Source organism: Canis aureus, chromosome 23 (genome assembly GCF_053574225.1).
Source record: "Canis aureus isolate CA01 chromosome 23, VMU_Caureus_v.1.0, whole genome shotgun sequence".
Taxonomy (NCBI): Eukaryota; Metazoa; Chordata; class Mammalia; order Carnivora; family Canidae; genus Canis; species Canis aureus.
Genome location: NC_135633.1, coordinates 18,993,907 through 19,018,765, shown reverse-complemented (window position 1 = coordinate 19,018,765; position 24,859 = coordinate 18,993,907). Strand labels below are relative to the sequence as shown.

Genomic DNA, 24,859 nt, shown 5'->3' with positions numbered 1-24,859 from the left:
AGTTCATACGCGGTGCCAACAGCGAGTTGTCTGCAACGTAATTTGTGAATTCTTTTTACCTAGAGAGTGGAAGCAGATCAGTGAGCCTTGGAGGGAAATTCAGCTTTCGGAACACAGTCCACTCTCTGGGCACTCGGGCCACTGGGATTTTCAGATTTCCAAAGGACAGGTGCATCCCCTTGCTTCCTGCATTCTTTGCTTCTCATGCCAGCCACCCATGGAATGTTCCCAAGAGACCCCAGGAGGAGAAGCGAGGTTGGAGCTGTGGTTCCTGAGCGATACCCAGCAGAGGCAGGAGACCGGGGTATCTGGGTCCTGGGCAGGAGGGGCACAGAGAGACTCCGAGTTTTATATGTCTGGACATGTCACGCGGGCAAGCTCAGATCTGCCCCCTGCAGCAGTGAGGCTTGGAAGCTGCACACGAGTGTGTTCACGTGTGTATGTTATTTAGAGCCTTCGGCCGCAGCTGGGACAAGGGAGGACGCTTGAGGCAGAGTCTGGGCTCCCGGAGCTCCCCTTCCTCCTGTCTCTCCTGGGCGCCTTCATTTTGCATTTCTTTGAAATCAGCACACCTTCCAGCTGCTGCACTTGGCTCCTGCCATCCCTGAAGCTCCCCACACTCTTTGCAGGAAAGTGTCGTCCGTGGCCGAATCTGAAGCCATATCTGCCAGCATCTGAGCTCTCCTTCCAGGTGTCCTGTATCCTGCCTACTTGTCCATGCATCAGAGCCAGTAACCTGACTGTGCCTCTGTGCACCTTATAAAATAGACCCATTTCCCTTCAACTATGTCACAGCCCAAGCCAGCGCTAAAAGCTAGAGATCGTGCCCTTGTTAACCAAGAATGACCAATAAACATGCCCACGGTCGTGGGTGGATGCAGTTCTTCTCATTACCTATGTGGGAGCAATGCAGAGCCCTCAATCTTCACCTTGGTCAACAAACCCCAGAAAAACTGTCCAATTAAAATACATCTCAAGCTCTCTTATCCCTCAGAGGCAGTGACAGGGACCCCTACATGATTGATAGAGGGTTTTCCGAGACATCAGGTGGCTGAGGGTCTCCTGCCTGGCCCTTCACCTTCACTGTGGCTTAGGGTTAGGCTCTTGCTGCCACCCCAGACAGAAGGGCAGGGGGCCAGCTACTGGGTGAGGGCCCGCTAGGGCTGTGGGTGACTTGGTCATGGAGCAGCACCCAACTGGCCCTCACACGGAATCCAGAAGATTTGTCCCACAGCGGGCATCCTGAGCACAGGGTCCCGAGAGACTACTCAGCATCCACCTCCTGGCTATCAGTCCAGTGGGCACCGAGTAGCCCAAACAGCCCTTTCGTCGGGCCCTGCTGTGCCGCGAGGGGTCGGGCTACATCCTGCCCTCTGCACTCCCAAAGATGCCTTTTAAAATTGCTCCTGTGGGGCAGCCCTGGGTGGCCCAGCGGTTTAGCTAGCGCTGCCTTCGGCCCAGGGCGTGATCCCAGAGACCTGGGATCGAGTCCCACGTCGGGCTCCCTGCATGGAGCCTGCTTCTCCCTCTGCTTGTGTCTCTGCCTCTTTCCGTCTCTGTCGCTCATGAATAAATAAATAAAACCTTTAAAAAAATTAAAAAAATAAAATTGCTTCTGTGGGCTCTGTATTTTGAAAGATTTTGTCAACCAAAAACTTCAGGTATGTGGTCAGAGACATTCATCACGGACTCATATGCTCTTTCCATAACGTTCCTTGACATTCAAAAATTGCCTGCAAATCCCGTTACTTGCTTTGAGGCCCAGATAGGAAGCAGACTTCTATGTGTGTCAGGATTACCTGGGTGCTCTGAGACCTGGGAGCAGACCAGGGAAGATCTGAGAGATCCCCCAGGGGCCCTCCCACCCTTCCTCCAGTGCATATGACATTCCTTCCCACACACCCACTCACCCTCATCTCCTACCCTACATCTCATGCACCTAGCACCCCCTCACCACCCACAGCCACCCACAACACAAAGCTGAGCCCACTCAGGGGCCGGAAGACGGGGTGCCCCGCAGAGAGGGACATTCCAGGACCCGAGGCCTAGCTGCTCTGTGTTTGCCGGGTGGACCCTGGGACCTGGGCCCAAGGCCTCATGGCTTTGGACACATGCACACCAGGCGCCGTACAGAAGCTGGGGAAGCAGAAGCTCTGGGGATAAAGGTGGGAGGCGAGGACATCAAAAGTGACGCTTTGGTCTTACTTGTCATATCTTAGCCTCTGCTGGCCGGCGAGGAGCAGCACGGGAACAAGGATGCTTGTGAGCCCTCCTGGGAAGTCTAGAGAGCTTTGGGGAGGGAATCTGCTGACAAGACTCCAATGCTTAAATGGCTCAGAGCCATTTAGTGTAGGCCCAGATGCTGATGTGTCCCTGTGGCAGTGAGGCCAGGAGACATTTGGGTGCACAGACACAGAGGACACCTCATGCTCGTCCTATTTGGAGGGTTGGGGACAGGCCTGGTCCGAGGGGCGCCAAGCCTGTGGCTCCTCAGTGGCCCCCGGGCAGTAGCTAAGCCACTAGTACATTCTCTGGTGAGCAGGTTTGACTCCATTCGTGACTTCCCCGCTGTGTATCTCAGTGGTGGTGAGCAAGACAGATACTAAAGGAAAATGTGTCTGTCTCCCTGGGGGATCTCAGGCCTTGGGGCCTCAGATCCGACCCGGGCACCTTCTGCAGCTCGCTGCTGGCACCACACTGGGAGCGGCCTCTCTGGTGGTCCCTGAGAGTCTGCCACAAGGACATCGATAGGAAAATAAATGTGCTTCAGGGCTGCATAATTATTAAATGCTGTGCTAGTAAAGTCAAACCAGACTGTCCACAAGTTCGGGCTAACAGGAACATGATGAGCCCCGGGGGACAGGGACCGGTGTCCGGAGGACAGGGGTGGCAGGCCACACTTGGGGGCTTAGGTTCATTTTGGAAAAAGACCCAGATGGACTAGAATGAAGGCCTGAGAAACATCTGAGGAGGAGTCGGAGAGAAGCAGAGATGTTTAAGCTGGGGAGGCTCACAGGGACGTGGGGGTCGCCTCCAGCTCCCCAAGGGCCATCACGTGGCAGGAGTAGACTTTAAATTGTTCCAGAGTGGCCAGCGAGGAGTAGGTGTCAGCTCACAGGGAGACTTTTCTAGTGAGACCCCTGCCCTCGGGGAGTGTTTCATCAGCGGCTGCGTGGGGGGGGGGTCCTCTGTCGGGGGAGCGAGGCTGAAGGGACCGCTGCGGACAGTCCACGATTCTGCAGATCTGGGCTGCGGGAAGGTATCTGGGCCACTGTTTCCCGGTCTGTGCTGAAGGGAGGCTGTGGAATTCTGAGTCAGTGAACGCCTGTTACCTGTCACTATTCAGATGTGATTAATCAACCAGAAGGAGGTCTGGCTGCATCTCCTAGGGACGCTTGTCCAAACGGCTTCTCACGTCATCCCGCACCACGTTCCTGCTAGTCCTGCCCGGATACGGCCATGCCCGGTCCCTGAGTGAGGGCGCAACCGAGACGATGCCGCGATGCCTCCGTCTCCCCAGGGCCCTGGATCTCTCTTCACATCCTTTCCCCTCCTCTCCGGACACCGTGACCCACTCTGGCCTTTAAATCCACCTCAAGAGGCCACCTCCACTTCAGAGTCCGATAGCACCGCGACTTAGGATGACCTGGAGGAGCTCTTCATTTCACTGCCAACCCCCCGCTAGGTTTTCCTCAGTGAGTAAAGCCACCATCAGTCTGGTTACCGAGGCTGAAAGTCATTCATGGTCTCTGGGCCACTTTTCTTCACCCTCCGTGTCTAATCCCTCACTGGATCCGATCGATCTGTCCCCAGACTGTTTTTCACCTCCAACCATCCCTCCCTATCTTCTCCGCCACCATCCTACTCAATGTCTCCTAACAAACTCCCTGCTTCTCTTTTTGCTCCACTCGGCGTCATTTGTTCCGTAGAAGACAGAACGAAGCGTTCATCAGATGTCATTCCTCAGCTGGAAACCTGTCACTGGTTCCCTGTTGTGTTTAGAATAAACAGACTCCTTCCTGTGACCCCCAAGGCCCTGCAGGACCTGGCCCCAGCCTCTCCCCACCGCCCCACCCTCCTGGCCTGTGGTCAAGGTCCTGGAGTCCACCCAGCTGTGTCCCAGTTCCCTCGGCCTAAAGCAGCCCTCCCTTTAGCCTTCTAGCTAAAGCTCAGAAAGGCTCCCAAGAAGACTCCTATCCTGTCATGCTCCATTTTAGCTTTCTATTTACTTCCATCCTTGCTCTAATCACGGTACATAATTATTTTACATATTTGTATAAATCTTGGTCATCTGCCCCACACGAAGGTGGCAAGTTCCTCAAGGACAATGACCTTGGCTGTCTCTTACCTCCTCTTATGTCCAGCGCCCATCACTGTGCCTGGCAATAGTGGAGGGTCAGTCAGTATGTATTTTTCTTGAATGAACCAACTGAGTCTCTCAATTCAATTATTTTTTTTTAAGATTTTATTTATTCATGAGACAGAGAGAGAGAGAGAGAGGCAGAGGGAGAAGCAGGCTCCATGCAGGGAGCCCGACGTGGGACTCGATCCCGGGTCTCCAGGATCAGGCCCTGGGCTGAAGGCGGCGCTAAACTGCTGAGCCACCGGGGCTGCCCCTCACAATCCAATTCTATGTAGTGAAAATTTTGGGGGTAACTCCCGGTCTTTGCCGCAGAGTGTGGGGCTGGTCACCCTGGACGTGAATGGAGACATCAGCAGTGGAGAGACTGTCGCTCCCCTCCAGGCAAGCAGAGTGTACCATAGGTGAGATATCCCCCCAAGATTCCAGACTGGGGAGATGGGGCCCAGACAAGGTCCCAGAGGCTGAAGCACCAAGGTCCCATGACTGAGTCCCCACTGATGGGAGGAAGGGGCTTAAGCCAACTGGTTAACTCTTCTGGAGGGAAAACACTCTTGTCAAAAAAATCACCCGTGTCCGTGGGCTTTGGGAGCTTTTGCACTAGAAGCCTTTCTTCCAAAGCTCCGAGTAGCACCCAGGGTAAGAAGTGCCTCTCTTCTCCTGGGACCAAGCGGTGAGCAGCAGACCAGCTGGCAGCCGGGGCAGCAGGTGCCATCCTTGGCTGCTGGGCTTCTTTCCAGAGCAGAGGTCTGACCTTGTCCTGCACGAGAGAGTGGGCTCCAGCCTCCAGAAACAGTCTGTGCTCCCCAAACCAAGTGCTGTCAGTGTGAGGAGGAAAACAGAAGCTGAGAGCAGGAAGGATGGCAAAAGCTAAGAGTACGAGAGAGGGGGGGGCTGAAAGTGTGCCCGCGCTGACTTCCACACCTGCTTGCTGCACAGCTGCGCCCACTACCTGGTGACGCCATGCGGGCAAGTGGAAGAGTGGTAGGGATCCCTAGCCCCACGGGTAAGGTGCCCCGGGAGTTACAGCTCCCAGCCCCCGCGACGTCTGTCTCTTATGTCTATACAGACAGGGCTGTCTGGGCGGCCATGGGGCCTCTTTTCTCTCTTCAGTCAAAAACACATTCAAAAGTTTCCAAAGACTGCTCCTGACAATGACCGGTCAAAGCACTCAGAATTGGTTTTCGCTCCACAAGGTCCTTCAGAATACAGCTCTCCCTGGGATGGTGTGGTTGCACCTTACTCAAATTCATCAACACGCCAAATAACCCGACTCCATTCTGAAACCTCAACCCCCAACTTGCCAACATGACTACTCTAGGCTTTGGCTGAGAGATGGACGTGATCATGAGCCACTGGCCTTTTGCAACTCTGAGATCAAACTTGACAGCAGCCTCAGCCTAAACTACAAAGACCTTGAGAGGCAGGTAGTGCAACAGTGACATACTTAGCCTGCTGGCTGAGTTCGAATCTCTGTTCTGCTTTTCCTAAGTGGGATGACCTTGGACACTGCCAACCTCTCTGTGCCTTAATGTACGAACAGTACATTGGAGATGTCAGGTGCCATCTACATTACCAGGTCACAGGCTGCTGTAAGGATTAAAAGAACACTTAAAGGAGTGTCTGGCATGTGGTAAGGGCTCTGTGAATGTTGCTACTTCTACATCATTACCCTGAAGATGGGCTTTGGTTAAAAGGCAAGATCCCTTCCACTAATTTGGTTCCTTCCAAGAGGACTCTGATTTCTAGTAAACTGGGTATAAATCAATGCAGGGACCTCCAAGCAAGGGCCTCTTCCTCAGGGTCCAGGGCAGGTGTCCGTTGGCTCATCTTCCACCTGCCTCACCCCAGGGCTGGACTGCAGATGCCGGCTCTGGGACCTTGCACTTGCCCGGGGGACAGAGATGACTTCCTGTCCCTATGAGAAAAATCTCTTCTAAACACAGCTTGATGTCAGGATCTCGTTGGCAGAGGCCGTCGTGGGTGAGGGTCAAAGATTGTGCATCTGTCCCCCAAGGGCAAGGTGCAATCTCTGCATCAGCCGCAGGGACGTGCGTGAATGCCCAAGAGGCCATAGAGCCTGTTAGGAGAGGGGAACACGGCGGCACTGGTCCAAGGCCCTGTCCTCTGGGCCAAGCCAGGCAGTGTTGCATATTTTGGGGAGGTCTTCACCCTGGGTTCACTGGGTCCTCCTAACGTGCCTGGGATGGCACAAGGCAACGGAGACGAGAGTCGCTGAGCTGGCAGGTGGTGACACCGGAGTGGCGCTGGGAGTCATCCCAACGTCCCGGTCCCGTGTGCGTCGCTGCTTGCAGTGAGGCGGCTGGGGCCGCGGCAGGAACCCCCAGGAATCCCCACCCCTCCGCTGCCACCGGCTGCTCCACTGTCTTTAGAGCCACGCACAGAAGTACTGGCACAGAAGGCACAGACTGGAGCTGATTATACTGGCTACTGAGGAAGGAAGCCGCGAAAATCCAAGGCAGACGCAGAATATGGCCTTCCTTTGAAGAACAAAAGCAAAGCAAATTGGCCCACCAATGAGAATGAAGTGATAACAATGTACCGCGCAGAAATCCAAACCGATTCTAAGCCGGCTCACTCAGACAAAATACCGGATCCTGAAGAGTAAAACTGAACTAGGTGAGACCTTTGAAGAGTGAAAATTTTACTTTCAAATGCTTTGTAAAGTGATTTGAGCGCTCGCGGAGATGAAACACAGGGGCCGGGGAGAAGGCTCGTCTTCAGGTTGCCGTGGCTTCCGGCCGCCACCCGCCCCGCCCGGCCCCCCAGCCTCTGCCCGGCCCTCCTCCTGCGGGAGGCGGGAGGCGGCGGTGGCAGCGCTGGGCCGGGCCGGGCGACCCCCCCTTGGCGTCACAAGTGTTACTTTCTTTAGGCTTCAAAAGCCACAGGTGGAATTTAGACCTAATGTGGTTTTTGTCCCGAAGGGGTGGAGACAATTTCAGACCCAGCTGGGTAATGCTAGACTTCCCCTGCTCCGTCCAGGGCCACCCTGGGGAGTCGCCTCTGCTGTCCCCTCCCTCGACCCCTAGTAACCACCCGGGCGAACCACTTGGCTTCGGGAAGAACTCAGCCCGGCTTTCCACTCTTCACCTGACTGCTATTTGGCAGGAGGTTGGTAGCAACACAAAACTGCCCCAGGTCAAAGACCACTGCAGAACCCACAGGGAAAGAGTCTGGGTCACTCTGGGTCCCAGGAAGAGACAGATGGTCCACTCAAATGGGGTAGCTGAGAGTTTACCGAGGAGACTGTGAAAAAGGTACTTGAGAGAGTGAGGGGAACCCACAAAGGAAGACACAGTACCCAGGACAATAGCCCCTGGTCCTGGCCCAGAGGTGCTGCCGGCGGGAGCACACGAGAGACCAGAGTGAATTCCCAGCTGCCCTGCCCGGAAGGCCCCGAGGGAGCGGGTGACCGGATGTCCCGTGGGTGCCTCCCATGGACAGGAGCCCAACCTAGGCAGAGGCCCAGGGAGACGGTGAACGCAGTCCCCGAAGATCAGCCTCTCGGAGCAGGGAGGGCAGTGTGGGGCAGGGTGGCTCCGGAGGGGCAGATGGGAAATGGCCAGCCCAGGGTCATTTCCCAGAGGCCGCAGCTTCCTGGTCTCCAGCCAAGTGCAACCATTACAGGACACAACCTCCCTGGCCAATTTCAAAGCTCTGCTCACTGCTGGGAATGCATGTTTGAACAAAGCCTTTATTCTTTCTCTTCCAACAGCAGGGCTGGAATTGAAAAAGCTTCATTTTCAAGACTGGCTGCTTTTTGATGTGTCTAACCTGGAACTTACAATTTGGAGTCAAATAGAATTATTTAAACAAAGCAGTTCAGTGATAAGCACAACATGTTCTGGTCTTTTTCTCCTTTTCCCTCCCAACACCCCATAAGATTTGTGCTCAAGAGGTAGGGGCTGTCCTGTGGTCGCCAGCGCAGCTTCTCTCTCAGCCTCCATCCCCCACGCCCTCACCCAGGTCTTTGTCTCCTCAGCCTGGGTCCTCATCTGGTCTGGCTGTGTCTGGGCACAGGCCCTGGAGGGCAGGCTTTCCCTGGGCCGGGCCCAGGGCCAGCACTCTGTGGCGCTTCCCTCCTCTGACGCCGGGCCCCGGCTTGGCGGAACTGTGTGTTGGCGCCCCATGTTCTTTAGTAATTATACTTTGTTTTCTTTCTGCCCCCTCTCCTCAACCCATCTCCCTTTGTCCTCTGATTTCAGCCCTTCTCTAATAGCATCTTCTGTTCTCCTCAGCTGAACTCCTCAGCCCCAAGCCTGCATTTATCAATTTTATCTCCTGCCTCAACTTGTCTATTATTTCAGTTGGAGAGCGATAGCATCTGCGTGCCTTGGCAAGAACACCTGCTCTGTACTGTCCCAGTGTCCCTCTGGGCCATGCCAAGCCCATCCCTCCATGCAAGGCATCAGAGGTGTCAGGGCAATGGCCACTGATGCCCTGGAGTTGGCCTGTTAGTCACTGAAAACCCTTCTGAAGCAGGAGAGCTACTTTTTTCATAGCCATGGAAGCAAATGGAGGGAGCAAGGCCATATACCCCCAGATGGTAAAGAGGTACAACAGTTGGGAGGAAAAGCTCAGACATGGCCTGGCCCGGGTGTTCCATACAAATAAATAACACATAAAAATAATTTGAAAATTATTTCAAAATTCCCAATTATTTGAAAATTCCCTTTAGAAAGAGTGAGCTAAGCTTCTATCAAAATGATTTTACATTAATAAAATGAAGGTGTGGACAGATGAGAGCTGACAGGATGAGGTGATGGCTGCCCAGAGAAAAGGTACAGACATGATCCCAACTTACTAGTCCACTTCACCTGTCACTAAGTGCTGAGTTCTGGACCTTTGGTCAAGTTTACAGAGCAGAGTCACTAATTCAGGACCAAAGAGAAGAAATGTGGACAGAAATTTGGATCATCTTAAATTTAACATTAGACTTCTCCAATGCATGATACTAAAGACTGTGTCACTATGAAAGTCAGAGCATTTTAGATACAGGGAATATTCCATTTTCCGGCTCAGGAATTGGACAGAATCAGAGCCACTGTCCCGGGTGGCTTTTAGGCAAGGAGACCAGGCCGCCAGCTCCTACCCCTGCCATGGGGAGGACCGCTAGGGAAGGGAAACCTCCACTTCGTCAATGAGGCCGGGCGTCTCACAGGTAAACAGGACATGATCCTCTAAGACTGACTCGCTAAACCCTGAGAGAAGGCATAAAGCTCAGGAGATGGTTTATGGACTCCTGACGGGACTGGAAGTAATAATCAGTAAGGGGAGAAAGAACTCGAAGGAGCTGTGCCAACTCCAGCTTGACAATAAAGTCTAGGCGATTTAAATCAGGTACACTTCAGCTCGCAGATCCCCCAGGGAAGCACACTGAAGGCCCTAGGAAGATGCCGACCGAGCTGCTCAGCCAGGGCCAAACCCTACCTACGAGTGCGGTCTTTGCCCGGTTCTCAAATACAACAGGGCCTTCACGTTAAGCCCGAGAAGCACTTCTATTACCCCCAGCCACTGAGTGGATTTATATGCCAGTAGTACAAGCCCAGCAGGCCAGGCGAGGGTCATTCTGGAGGTCTACAATGATCCCGTGGGGGAGGTGGGCTGAAGCTAGGTTATTGCTTGACACAGGTAAAAGCACATGTAAACTGTCTCTTTAGGATTTGTCTGAGGGCCAAGCAAAGCATCTATTCACCCGGTTTGACCTTGAATGGCAAGATGATTTGCCCAGGTGGAAAGGAGATACCTAATAACGCCCAGAGTAATGATGCACTCCCCGTGTCCAGCTGCACGACCTCTCCCAAAGATAGGTGCCTACCTTTGCAGAAGCAGCCCAAACTCATAATTTGCATAAGGGCTTAAAGGACCCTATTATAGCCACCTCTTGTTAACATAAAAATTAACGTGCATGGGTAACATCTGTTTTTTATTGATTCAATCAATATATTGGGAATTTAGCAGCAAGTTAATGGCAAGCGGTTACAAAATCTCCTATTTTTCTACATTTAAAATAAATGGTCTTAAATAATCTATAAGCAACCTCAAATCACAAGAACACATGTGAAGGGCTGAAGCACTTCTGCTGTTATGCCTACGGCAAGTTTATTAGTGATTTCCTAACAAAATCTTCTAGTGCAAAGTGCACATAATTATTTGGAACCTCCATCGCCATGCCTGGCTCTCATTTTCTCCTACAAATAATGGTGCCTAAATATAAGAATTTGAAGTAAAACTGAGCAAGTCTGCCCACCAGCTTGCTTTGAGGGCCCGGGCTCCTCTAAACAGTTCTCAGAAGCCTCTGGAGTTGACTGAGGCCGCAGCCGGCCATCAAGCAGGTGAGTGGCGGTCCTCCCACACCCTGAGCTGCCTTGGAGATACCAGGCTGCGGGTCTGAACCGGTGCCAACACAGGGCAGGGCTCAGCGGGGCTGAAAGGCTAAAAGAGCTGACAGTCCTGTCCTCTCCCCTCCCGGCCCCTCATCCAGTGCTAGGAAGAGCAGCTCTGGGTTGGTGCTATTCATCGGTAAAGGCGACTTAGAGTTTCTTCTTGGTTCTGGGGAGGGCATTGGACTTCGCAGTGGATTTGGTTGCCCCTCCTTGGCCTGCAGTCGTGGGGGGCTCTCCTTTGAGCCCAGGGAGAAGGTGTCTGCCAGAGGGGGAAGCTGTGCACTTCGCGTCCAAGTTGTCCACGTTTTCCTTCTTACTGGTCGCAGTGGGCTGGAAACAAAAGAAAAGGCCTGGATCACTTTTCAGACAGGAAGTGGTATGTAGCCATTCAAGGAAGCGAGGGACTGGGAAGTGGCCCAAGAGGCGCAAGCGGGAGCCCTCTCCCGAGGGGGGCAGGCACTGAGGACGCTGCAGGGCGTCCGAAATGCCAGAGGAAGCTCCTTCAGCGCCTCCAAGAAAAGAGGAGGGGGCAGCCCTGGTGGCTCAGCGGTTCAGCGCCAGGGTGTGATCCTGGGGTCCCGGGATCGAGTCCCATGTAGGGCTCCCTCTGCCCGTGTCTCTGCCTCTCTCTCTGTGTGTCTCATAAATAAATAAAATCTTTTTTAAAAAATATTTTATTTATTTATTCATAAGAGACACAGAGAGAGAGGCAGAGACACGGGCAGAGGGAGAAGCAGGCTCCATGCAGGGAGCCTGATGTGGGACTCCATCCCGGGACTCCAGGATCACACCCTGGGTCCAAGGCAGGTGCTAAACTGCTGCGCCACCCAGGGATCCCCAAATGAAATTAAAAAAAAAAGAAAGAAAAAGAAGAAAGAAAGAAAGAAAGAAAGAAAGAAAGAAAGAAAGAAAGAAAGAAAGAAAGAAAGAAAGAAAGAAAGAAAGAAAGAAAGAAAGAAAGAAAGAAAGAAAGAAAGAAAGAAAGAAAGAAAGAAAGAAAGAAAGAAAAGAAAAGAAAAGAAAAGAAAAGAAAAGAAAAGAAAAGAAAAGAAAAGAAAAGAGGACCGTTCGGTGTCTGGTGTGGTGCAAACTACAGGCACAATCTCCCATTCTCTGCGGCGCAAAATGAAAATAAATGCCCGGCAGCGCAAAGTGGGCCAGGGCGTTCCCGCGCTCTTCACCTCTCGGGGCTGCGGCGCCCCGCCCAGTGCTCACCCCGGCCCTCCAGGGCGCCCCCCTCCCGAAGTAGCAGCGATCACTCCTGGAGGCCGGAGCTGAGCGCTGGATTCTGGAAGGGCAGAGCCCTTGGGAGGAGGGGGCGCCGCGGGGGGGGGGGGGGGGGTGGCCACGGGAGGATGGATGCCGCGGGCCTCGCGCACACAGAATGCTCTGGAAAGGGCTCATCGCAGAGTTACTCTACAGATGAGTTAATAATCAGGTTAACAATTTTCAAAGAAATGTGAAAAGATTACAGGTGACACGCTACAAATAAACCTGGCGTTTCTTTGATCACTCGGGCTCTTGTGATACCAGTGGCGGGTTTCATGCACCGTGGTAGGCGCTTAATGTATTCGCCGATGAACGAATGACCTCCCTGGGCTGCAGCAGAACTTCCAGGCACTTAGGATTTTTGGTAGCTGTATTTAGGGAAAGAGAAAATTCACCTGACCTTTGCAGACAGCCGCTAAATATGTGTCTCTTCAGACGTCACTCACGTATGCCTTCATTAACTGTGTCTGCTAATTCTTGAGCTCCTAATTTTGTGCATTGAAAAGTTAATTTGTATACATCTGGAAATGTAGGAAAGTCCTTTCCTCCGTCGATTTTTTTTTCCAACAAAATTTCTAGGTTGCTTCTCTGTGGATTCTTTCACGAAATAGAAAATACTGAAGATACATCAGCATTCTGTAATACAGCTGGTACCCTCTCACTGAGAACGCCCATGTGCAGCAGTGGGGTGAGCGCTGACTCCCTTGACGTTCAGGTCTCCGCCTGGAGAGAAGCTGCTTTGTTGAGTATAGTGCTGATCCCTAAGACAGGAAACCTATCTTGGAAATTTCAATTCATAAAAGTTTTAATTCATTTGACATACAAATCCTATTAAAAGGTGAATCTAAGTGTAACCTTCTCCCTTTTGACATTTCCACCTTTTGAGCTATCATCCAAGGAGTTGAGGAAATGTTTTTCAACATGCCCACTACAACTGCTGTTCTCTAGAATAGAAACAGAGACTCTGGCATTTTCTTTTTAAAGTGTGCATATTCATATCTGGTTTAACCCTTCCCGTCTTCTCCAGGGTTCCATTTGTTAATGGACTTGAGTCACTAAAGTAGACCAGACGTTGCAGTCACCAGGAAAAAATACTCAAAAACAGTCTCTGTGGGCGGGGCTGGTGATGTAGGTCAGATTTTCCAAAATCATAAGACGCTCTGGTATTTTCTTCTTGGGTAAGATACCATAAGATAATCCTCAGAATTTTCTGGCAAAGGGGAAGGGAAGAGAAACCTAAACCAAAATGTTTGCTTCAGTGAATATTTCTCGGTTTCATTCTAGAGCAAGATGAGAAAATGATACTCTTCAGCTACATTATTTTATTTATTCATACCTAATTTTAGTGATGTATTTTTAAAATAGGTGGCACACCCCCATGATTTCATATTCGCAGTGTTAAAAATCTCTTACCTATCTCCCAGTTAACTCAGTTCTGCCCCACATTAAAGACAACCAATACTATCAACTTACAGTGTACATTTCCAGAGAGAGTTCATGCATCTTCGAGCAAATATTAAGTGGAACCAAATAGAATTGCTAGTCATTTCTGCAGGTCAAAAACAGCCTAATAATGGCGATTTCATATGGTTCAGTCTAATCCATGTATTGACATACTTTCTTCTCCCTTTTTTACACAATTGGTAGCTCACTGTAAGCACTCTTTCACACCTTGATTTTTTTTAAACTAATGATTGTCTTAAGGATCCTTCCATGTCCATATGTAAAAAGAATGCTCATTCTTCTTTTTGGTTATGCAACATTCTCTTGTCTGAAGGTACTACAATTTATTTAGTGGCTCCCTTCACAGTGGAGATTGTGGCTTCTTGCGTTTCTTTACAAGAGAGCTCAGGTTGTTTCCATTCTCTTCCCAGTACAAATAGTGAGGCTATGAATAATCTTGTACTTGTGTCATTTTGTGTATGTGTAATATATCTCCAGGATATATATTTTAGAGGTGGGACACCTGGGTCAAAATGTATATGGATCTGTAATTTTGAAAGCTATTGCCATATTGCCTTCCACTGCAGTTGTATCAACTTATACTCTTACCAGCAACGTATGAGTGCCTTCTCTTTCTCAATTTGGTATTTAATACATATTAAAACTAAAATAGTCAGCTAGATTTTAATTGAACTGCAAGCTGGCCTAAAACTGGCTACACTGACACAAATCTCAATATTTGTTCTTTTACTCTCTGGTAACATTAATGCAAATCTACACATATTTATGCAAATGTTTATTGCAAATGCTTAGAAGCTTCTGTGTTTATATGTGTACCTCGTAAAATGCTTTGTGTGTGTGTGTGTACCCGTGTACACCTTACCATTTCTCTTTGCTAATTTGCAGTTGCATTAAGTTTAGGATGCCACTGTTCAGGAGTCAGAATTGTAAGAGCTTTCCTGAAGACTCTGAGACTCCTCTCTGAAATATCACCTCTCATTGAAACTGTGTTCTGATGCTAACAAAACATGGATGCAGGCTGACCCTCATGGTATCCTTCAGATTGAGCTGTAGCTTTCTTCACCAAGAGCCATGCCTCTCATCTCCTTGAACACAAATGGCCAAGGCAAATTCCAGATTCCAACCTTTTCTCTAGGAATATAAACAAATCTTAATGTTTCAGGGATTTCCTTTGTAGGTTTATAGGGTTCTCTAAATTTTTAGGTTTCTCTTTTTCTTCTCTCATAGTTGAAGGGATTCCTCAGGGATCTATGCTGTCACTGATGCAATTTTACAGTTTTGTAAGTAACATGACAGAGAAATGAAAAGTGAAATTGCCAAGGCTATAGGAATTGCTAAGATCTTCTAGGTTATAAAACGCAAATAGAAGGTGATGATCTCCCACAAGATTATGTAGAGGGGGAGGAAGATGAGAGGGGAATTTCAATATTCAGTTCTAGGGGAAAAGAGTCTAAATGATCATTATGAGAGAGCTGGCCATCATTATCAGTCCAAGAAAGGATTTACAAATCATTATAGATTGTTCTCTGAAGATGCTGGCGCAACATACCATTGCACAGTGATCAAGAAAACCTGGCTATGATCAGAAAGCATCTTAGAAACAAAAAAAATTTCTTTTATCCTTATATAAAATCATGAAGAATTCATACCTGAAACACTGCAATCAGCTTGAACAGAGATAAAGGAACCAGAGAAGGTTTACAGACAGGTTACTAATATGATTAATGGGTGGAAGTTTCTTTACAAGAGAGATCTTCAGTCTAGAAATATAAAGAATAGAGGACATATATAATATCACTCTGTAGAATGCAGAAGGGGAAAGATCTCAGCTCTGTGGAGCTAGACAGTGGCTGTGAGTGCTGCAATCAGGATGGTTACACCAGGGGCTGGCCCAAGCAGCATTTCAATTGTTTCTCATCCTTAACAGATTCTTACCGCTTGGGACGGTTGAAGAATAGTCAGTCCTACTGTAGGCGGGATGATGGAAAAGATGACCTTACAAGTTCCCTCCAGTTTCATTTTTTAGTAAGTCAACACCCTTGGCCTGATTTCCCCAGCTCATATTATTAATCTTGCAAAGGGGCTCCATGTGTGCAAGGGGAGATATGTAACAAGAAAATTGGGCTAAATATACATATTTCATTATTCACTGGCGTAACTTTAACCTGATGAACTCATCTGGTGATAATGGATGCAAAACCTGTAAGCTCTAGGCATATCCCTGCAAGTTAATACCAGTACATGATTACTAGAAACTGTTACCATTTCTCTGAATTTTGAGTAAAATACATGCTATTTAAGTAAAGTGGTTTATCACCATAGCAACCATTTCTAGAGTCACACATTCAAATTATAGGCCTGCACAAGGTCCAAGTGACAGAACATTCTGATACAAGTTTTCAGCTCCAGTTTTGCAATGGTCACCCACTTTCTCTCACATTCCTGTGGTTTTCAGAAGGAAGAAGGAAGGGAAAGAAAAACCAAAGGGAAGAAGGGTAATTAACTTCCAAATATATAGATTTCTTTTATAAGGCTACCTACATAAATAGCTGGGCCTTGTATGGAGTTAATGAAAATAAAATCTAACTTGCAAATTAGAGAGCGATATAAATTCCTCTTTTCTTTTTTAGTTAAACTACAATTTACATACAGTAGAATGTACAAATCTCAAATGTACAATTTGAAGAGTTTTGACAATGCATAGACCTGTATAAACAACAGCCCAATCAAGAAATAGAACAACTCCCCACAAATTTCCCTGGGGCCACATCCCACTCAACTCCCTCCCTTCCTGAGGTTACCAGTATTCTGATGTTTTTCAACATAATCACTTCTCTAAAATTTCATGTAAATGAAACAACATACAGCATGTGCTCTTGTTGTCTGACTCTTTTTGCTTAACCTGTTTTTAAATTGAAATTTGTATTGAGATTTAAAAAAAGAAACTTTTATTGAGATAATTAGAGTCTCGTGTTATCGCAACATATGTTTTTGAGATTCATCCATGTGTTAGTGGTTCATTCCTTTTTATTATCAAGTAGTATTCCATTGTATGGATATACCACAATTTGCTTATCCATTCTTCTATTCATGGATATTTCGGCTGTTTTCATTTTAGGGCTCTTTATATATAAAACTGCTATAAATATATTCTACCAGTACTTTTATGAACTCAAATTTGGGATTGCTGGATAAATGGTAAGTAAATGTTTAACCTTTTTTTTTTAAAGATTTTATTTATTAATCCATAGACACAGAGAGAGAGGCAGAGACACAGGCAGAGGGAGAAGCAGGCTCCACGCAGGAAGCCCGATGTGGGACTCGATCCCAGGTCTCCAGGATCACACCCCAGGCTGCAGGAGGCGCCAAACCACTGCGCCACCCGGGCTGCCCAGTAAATGTTTAACCTTATGAGTAACTGCCCAACTCTATTCCAAAGAAATGGAGCCATTTTGCAATCTATAAGCAATGTAGGAAAATTCCGAATTGCTCTAATATTTGCTAAAATATGAACTTGCCTTTTTAAATTTTGGCCATTCTAGAAAGGATATAATCATATATTATTGTGGCTTTTCCTGTTATCATTTGCATTTTCTTGGTAAATAGTGATGTTGCATACTTTTTCATATGCTTATTGACTATTAGTGTATTTTCATACCTGAAATGTCTGTTCAAATCTTACGTGTATTTTAAAAGTGGGATTGCCTTATTATTATTGAGTTGTAGGAACTGTCTCAATATTTTGGAAACAAGCCCTTTGTTAGATGTATCTATTACAAATTTTTTCTCCTGTCTGTGGCTTTCCTATTCCTTTCCTTAAGATGAGAAGATACATTTGCTTTGAAGAAGTCCATTTGATCTGACTTTAAAATGCTGCCTGGTATTCTAAGTAATCTTTGACTACTCTCTGGTTGGAAGATATTGTCCTATGTTTTCTCCTATGAGCTTTACAGTTTAGCTTTTAGATTTAGGTCCACTACCATTTCAAACTATTTTTTGTGTACAATGTAACCTGGGGGTCAAGGTTCATTTCCCCCATAGAGATATCTAACATATTACTTCAGCACTATTTACTGAAAAAGACTATCTTTTCCCCTACTGAATGGCTTTGAAATCTCTGTCAAAAATCAACCTAAGGGTGGGTCTATTTCTAGACTATATTTTGTTTCCTTGATTTGTCTATTCTTACATCAATACCACATTGTATTAATTACTATAGCTATATAGTAAGTGCTGAAACTATGCCATATAAGTTCTCCAACTTTGTACTTTTGAGTTATTTTGGCTAGTCTACGTCTTATGTATTTCCAAGCAAATTTTAGAATCATTTTGTCAATTTCTAACAGAAAAGCAAAGCCCTGGATTTTAATTGGGATTGCTTTAAAGTTATAACTCAGTTTGGAGAGAACTGACATCTCAATAGTATCAAATCTTCCAGTCCATAAACATGGTATTTCTCGCCAAATATTTCAGTCTTCACAATTTCAGTGTGTCATGGGATATGGTATAAGTATTATACACATATTTTGTTAGAGTTAAGACAAAGTATTTTATGTTTTGTGATATTTTAATGGTATTTGAAGATTTTGTTTTCTAATTATTCATTCTTAGCATATAAAAATATACTTTATTTTTATACACAGATCTTGCACCCTGAGAATTGTTCAATTCACTTTTTGTAGATTCCATGGGATTTTTTTGGTACACAATCATGTCATCTGCAAATAGAGACCCTTTTATTCTTCTTTTCCAATCTATTATCTTTTATGTGCCCTGTTGCATTGACTAAGATCTCTAGTATGATATTAAAGATAAGTAGAAAAAAAAATAAAGATAAGTAGAATGGGGCATTTTTGCCTTTCTCCTACCTTCAGTTGGAAAGTGTTCAATATGTCACCATTAAGAATGATATTTAGCATTAGAGGGGATTTTTTAAATATAAAAATCCCTTAATATGTCAAAAGGACTTACCATCTGTTCCTAGTCTACTACTCGTGTTTGAATGTTGAATTTCATTAAATGCTTTTTATCACAATTATTGAGATAGGCTTTTCTCTTTTACTTATTAATATGGTAAATTATAGGCTTGATTTTTGGATGTTAATCCAAACACACATCTCTGGCATATACTGTATACTTGATCATGAATGTGCTCTTTTTTAAAATATTTCTGGAATCAGTTTGCCAATATTGAGTTTGGGATTTTTATATATATATTTATGAGAGATATTGTTAACAATTTTTTTTAACAATTTTCTTTTCTTATAATATCCTTGTCATGTTTTGGTATTAAAGTTATACTTGCTTTATAAATGAATTGGTCAATATTCTCAAGAGTTTGTGTAACTAGCTTTCTTTTCTTCTGCAAATATTTACAGAATTAACTGAAGTCATTTGAAACTGAAATTTTTGTTACTGGAAAGTTCTTAATTACAGATTCAATTTTTAAAGGAAATATAGAATTATTCAGATTTTGTATTTTTGTCTATCTGCTTTGATGTTTTTTAAAGAAATCTGACCTTTTCATATAAATATTCTAACTTATTGGCACTAAGTTATTCACAATATCCTCTTATAGGAAGGGTGCTTAATTTGCTGTTCTTTTCCTAGTTTATTGAGATGAAAGCTTAGATTCATTATTATTGCTATTGTTTCAAGCAGTCAACATTATTTATATCTACTCATGTATTTACCCTTGCTGATGCCCTTTATGAACCTTCTTGTAGTCAGCATTTCCAACTGGGATCATTTTCTTTTACCTTGAGAATGTTCTCTTAGCATTTCTTACAGTAAGATACGCTGGTAACAAACTTTCTCATCTTTTACATACTTGAAAACATTTTTAAATTTTATCTTTATTTTTGAAGAAAATTATCACTACATATAGAATTCCAAGTTGGCAGTTTCTTAGTTTTGTTAATTTCCTCTTAGCACTTTAACAATCACTCCATTGTCTCCTGGTTTCCATTATTTCTGGTGGTAGATCAAATGTTACTCCTTCGATGGCAATGTGTTCCCCACTACTACCCTCCCAACCCTGGACACTTTTACAATTTTCTCTCTCTAGTCTAAAGAATTAGAGGGCAGACTTCAAAGCAATCAGACACAAGAAAGTAATGAGGGAATCCCTGGAAGGAGACAGCCAGAGAAGGGGCATCCTAAATTCTGCCCAGATAAAGAGAAATGAACTGACCTATGATTTGAACTGCTGGCTAAAAGACAATTTGCAATTCGTGTCCAACCAACTACTCGCCTGCTAAACCAGAAACATCAACACTTTTTGTAGGAAAATAGTCAAATCTGAAGTCAGCACAACATCACACTTCCAATGTCCAGGATACAATCCTAAACTACGCAACAGAAATAATGACAACAGAGACAGACCCTGAGGTGACCCAGATGTTGGAATCAGCAAACAAGGATTTTAAAGCAGGTATCATAAATTACCAATGATATAAAGGAAAATATTCTTTGAGGAATAAAGGAGATCTCTGAAGAGAAACAGAAATAATAAAACAGAATCAAGTGGAAATTTTGGAATAAAATGCCTAAAATTCAAATATTCACCAGGTAAGTTTAACAGAGAAATGGAGACTGAATCAAGCTGAAGGGAAATGATACCAGATGGAAAACTAGATTTGCAGAAAAGAAAAAAGAACATCAGAAGTAGTAAATACCTGAGTATATATAAAAGACAAATTGTCCTCTTAATTTCTTGGAAATATATATGACTATTTAAAGCAAAAATTAAAACATTGTGTTTTGTTCTGTAGCTACAATACATGTAACAATTATAGCCTAAAGGCAGTATAACAGATGAGTAGATCCAAATTAATATATGTGGAACTAAAGCAATATTTATTATAACCCGAACCAATGTATTCGTTCTCCATATAGAAAAGATACATAGCATATCCTAACAGCTACAATCCCTAAGAGGAGCTGAGCAAAAGCCAGGCTTGGGAGAGGAGGGAAATGATTTGAAAGGATTCTCTAATACATCCCTTCAACTGTGGAAGTCTGGCTAAGCTTGTGGTGAAATCTAAGCCTTATATAGAACATTCTAGTGGGAATAGTAGGGACAAAATCCAATGAATCCAAACTAGCAAGTGGCACTATAATAGCATTGGGTCAAAGAACATGTCAAGATTCATATTAGCACGGTTATTTGTACCTATATTAGTCATCTATTGCTACAGTTATGCTACTGTGTTTGGGAGGTCCCCCAAACCACCCCCAGGTTCCATGAGTCACTCGGAAGACTCACAGGATTCAGCATATAGTTGTACTCATTGCTACAATTTATTACAAAGCACAATTAACAAAGGTAAAAGCACTTGAGATGAAGTCCAGTAGAAACCAGGCTCAAGCTTCCAAGGGTCCTCTCTCAGGAGTCACACAGAATGCACTTAATTCCCCCAGCAATGAGCTGTGACAACATGTGTCAAATGTTGCCAACCAGGGAAGGTCTTAGAGACGGCACCCTGGGTTTTTATTGGGAACTGGTCATGCAGGCATTCTCTGCCTAGCACCTACCAAAATCTCAGACCCCAAGAAGAAAAGCAGGTTTCAGCAAACACTGTATTGTTTGCACAGTTTAGGCAGAATAAATCATTCTTACCAGATAATGATAGCAACCAAATCTGAGTTCCCAGAGGCCAGCCAAGGGCCAAGCCTGCAAGCAGACCTTTTCAAGGACAGCAGCTTAGATTTGCCATGTTAACTCTTTTCTGTACAACTACATAACAAATAACTATAAAAGTCTCAGTTAGCTATAAGGGTTGGCCATGCCAAGCTAGACCAGACTTCAGGTTTTGTACTGGGTTCAGGTCTGCTCCACAAATCTTCATAGTTTCAAGAACTGCGGCTCCCCACAGGCATGTGCTTCTCAGAGCAGATAGCAGAAATACAAGAGAACGAGCTAAATCATGGAAACACTTTTAAGGTCTCTACTTACATCACACCTCTCAACATTGCATCAGCCAAAGTAAGTCATATAGTTAAAACCAACATAAGTGGGATGAGAAAATATCCTTCATCTACTCTATTAGGGAGAACCACAATGTCACATGACATAGGATGTAAATGTACAAATCACTTACAGAGAGAAATTAAACAATTGGGAAAAAAAATCTAATCTATCACAGTATCCTAGGGGCCTCATGAAACTCAGAGGGCAAATTAGGTTGGAAGCATCACCTTATCACCTTTGAAAATGATTTTTCTTGGTTTGTTCATTAGTTTATTCAAAGACCTATACCCAAAGGAGATTTGAAGCTCACAGGACAAAAACATGGAATATTAGTAATAGTCTATGCAAGTTCTTTAGCAACATAATAATAGAAGTAATAAAAGCTAATATTATGAACTCTTAATGTATCAAGAGTGTCACATGCATTATTTCATTTAATCCCTGGTTGCTACCATCATTATTCCCATTTTACAGATGAGGAAACTGAGGCCAAGAGGTTTGTCCAAGGTCATAAAACTTATAAATAGTGAAGTCAGGATTTGAATACAGGCAGCCTCCATCGGAGCTTGTGCTTTTATTATTATTTTTTAAAGATTTTATTTCTTTTTTCATGAGAGACAGAGAGAGAGAGGCAGAGACACAGGCAGAAGGAAAAGTAGGCTCCACGCAGGGAGCCTGATGTGAGACTCGATCCTGGGACTCCAGGATCACACCCTGGGCCAAAGGCAGGTGCTAAACGACTGAGCCACCCAGGGATGCCCTGGAGCTTGTGCTTTTAACCGTTATATTTTCAGTGCATGCCAGACTGCAAGGCTTCAATATCAGACTGGAAAAATATGCCTATATAAAAGTTGTGGAAGCTCCACCAAATTTGCACATGATTCACATGGGCTCAGAAAGCTAAGGTTTAATTTGTCAAGAGAAGAAAATTTTTATCCTACTAAAATACCAAGACAACCTGACTCTTTCTCATAGAAATATATCAACATACCACAGTTCAACTGTTTAATTTCAATGTTATTTAAATTCAAACATTTCTTGTCTTTGAAGAACTGCTACATGAATACATTTCATTAATCAAAATAACTTTTTAAAATTTCTAAGCAACCTTGAATTTCTACTTTCTAGACTAAAGTATCTGCTACATGTACCATCTCCTGTGACACTGTAAAGGCCATATTTTCAGTCAAGAAAAATTATCATTAAAGAAGACAATCAGAAAAATCTTCCATTTTCACTAAACAAGTACATTCAAAAAAAAAAAACAAGTACATTCAAGACTGTGTTTGATAAATAATTTAACAATGAATAAATATCTCCTTTATGAAACAAGAATTCTGTAATGCAAATATACATCCATAATATTTAGTCCCTTCCTCCATGGTTATGGGGGAATGCATTTTAATTATAGATATTCATTTCTCAATTGTTTTCTGAGCTTAACAAATAATGAAAGTATTGTACTACTTATCAGAAATCACTAAGGACATAATGTCAAAAGGCATGCTCCTGCAATAAGCAATGGTCTGCCAAGCATCTCATTTGAAGATGAGTAAATGCTGTCGTAGGAGTTGAAGTCTTGGGTCTACCTGATAGAAGGGATTAAGAACCCACTACGGGGAATTTAGATGGTTACTAAAAACACAAAACATTACCTAGATGTACTCAGCCTTATAAAACATGAGATATATACAAGAGGACATTTCTATCCTCGAAGAACATGATTACCCAAATTAGGCTAAAATTTGGAAATAAAAAGAAAAAAAAAAAGGACATGGCCAAATGTCAACTATTTGAAGACAAGTTTGAAAAAGTATAGTGTGATAACTTAATCCAAACATGAACAATGAGGAGATGCATACTATATTTTTCCATGATGACCAGGGCATTTGGAACTAAGGATGGTTATTCAGTGAAAGAGAGTGCTTAGTTCAAGTGTTTTGATTTCACTTTCTCTGCTAATCTTCCAAGAGCTCTGCCACTTAACTAAAAAGCATGATTACCCTGGCTTATAAAAAATATAAAATCAGCTCTAAATGGATTTATGAGATTCCCCAAAAGAGAGAACAATGATACAACAGAAAACTGCTAGCAGATTTCCACTTAAATTAAAGCCAAATTTCAAAAATTTTAATGGAAAAAAGAATTTCCTTAATTTAGTAGGTATAAATTATTTATATTATCACATCAAACTGTTCATATAATCTAATTTTAACAAACAAAATTTTCCCCATGGGAACTATTTTAATATTCATAGAATAATTTTAATAAAATTAAAATTTCACTCTTAAGAATATTAATTATTATATGAATCCTGTGTGGACTCAAGAATAAATGGCAAGCTCTATTTTCAGTTATCACTTGAGAACTTTATACTCCACTATTTACTGTTGTTAATGAAGATTTGAAAGAAAAGAAGTAATTTCTTAGCACAAGCTCAGCTTCAATATAATTAACAAAGTAATGTACTTTATTCATAGAAGTCCAAGAAAAAACTTAATATGTTAAATATATGAGAAGTCTTTCATTTAAGGGGTAATATTTTTCAGAAAGCTCTCACACAAGGTAATGTATTCCTCCCAAGACATCACACCTAAAACCTAAGCATGGGAAAGTTCCTTAGAGGCCATGCAGGACAAACTCCTAACCATCTTGCAGGAATTCCTGCTACAGCATTTATAATAAGTAGCTTTCCAGAATCTCCATGAATATTTCCACTAACTGGGAGGTGAGGTTTACTATCCATGGTCCAGCACGTTTTATTGCAGGTGAGCTCTGACTATAGAAAAGTTCTTCCCGCTAATGAGTAGAAATCTATATTCTTAAAATTTCAACCTACCTGGTATAAAATTTATATACCACTGGTTATAGTTTTAGCATCCATAAGCACTTCAAATTCCAATTCTTCTGTTCCCTGGTTGGAAGTAGTAGCTGAGAACAGCATAGTAAGTCCCATCACTCTATGACTCACAAGGGGAAAGGGAGGGAGGGGGGAAAGGAGGGGTGTGACAGAGCCATGGAAAAGGAGATGGAAGACAACCAACCAAATACTTGGTTCACAAAGGTCAGATTTGGTGATAAACACAGATGTAATCCAAGACTACAAAATATAAAAGATAATGTGAATGTGTGGTGTATGTATAAGTATTTGTGTTTGTATATACATATGTAGATATAGATACATGTGAGTATATATGTGTAATACATATGTCTGAGTGTGTGAGTTGACCCTATATACAGTTGACCCTTGAACAACAGGGGTTTGAACTTTATAGGTCCACTTATACATGGATCTTTTTGGATAAGTACAGCACAGCACTGTAAATGTCTTTTCCTTATGGTTTTCTTAATAACATTTTCTTTTTTTCTAGCCTACTTTATTGTAAA

General features: G+C 44.3%; 1 protein-coding gene across 7 annotated transcripts in view; it reads right to left on the bottom strand.

Moving 5' to 3' along the window:
* Window positions 1–10,290: 10,290 nt before the first annotated feature.
* Window positions 10,291–24,859, bottom strand: part of STK33 (serine/threonine kinase 33) — a 152,975-nt gene continuing 138,406 nt past the window's right edge. For all 7 annotated transcript variants that reach the window (XM_077866577.1, XM_077866581.1, XM_077866580.1 and 4 more), the window contains one exon: window positions 10,291–11,097. In XM_077866577.1, coding sequence (XP_077722703.1) covers window positions 10,915–11,097 — 183 coding nt within the window. In that variant the 3' untranslated portion in view covers window positions 10,291–10,914. The remainder of the gene's footprint in view (window positions 11,098–24,859) is intronic.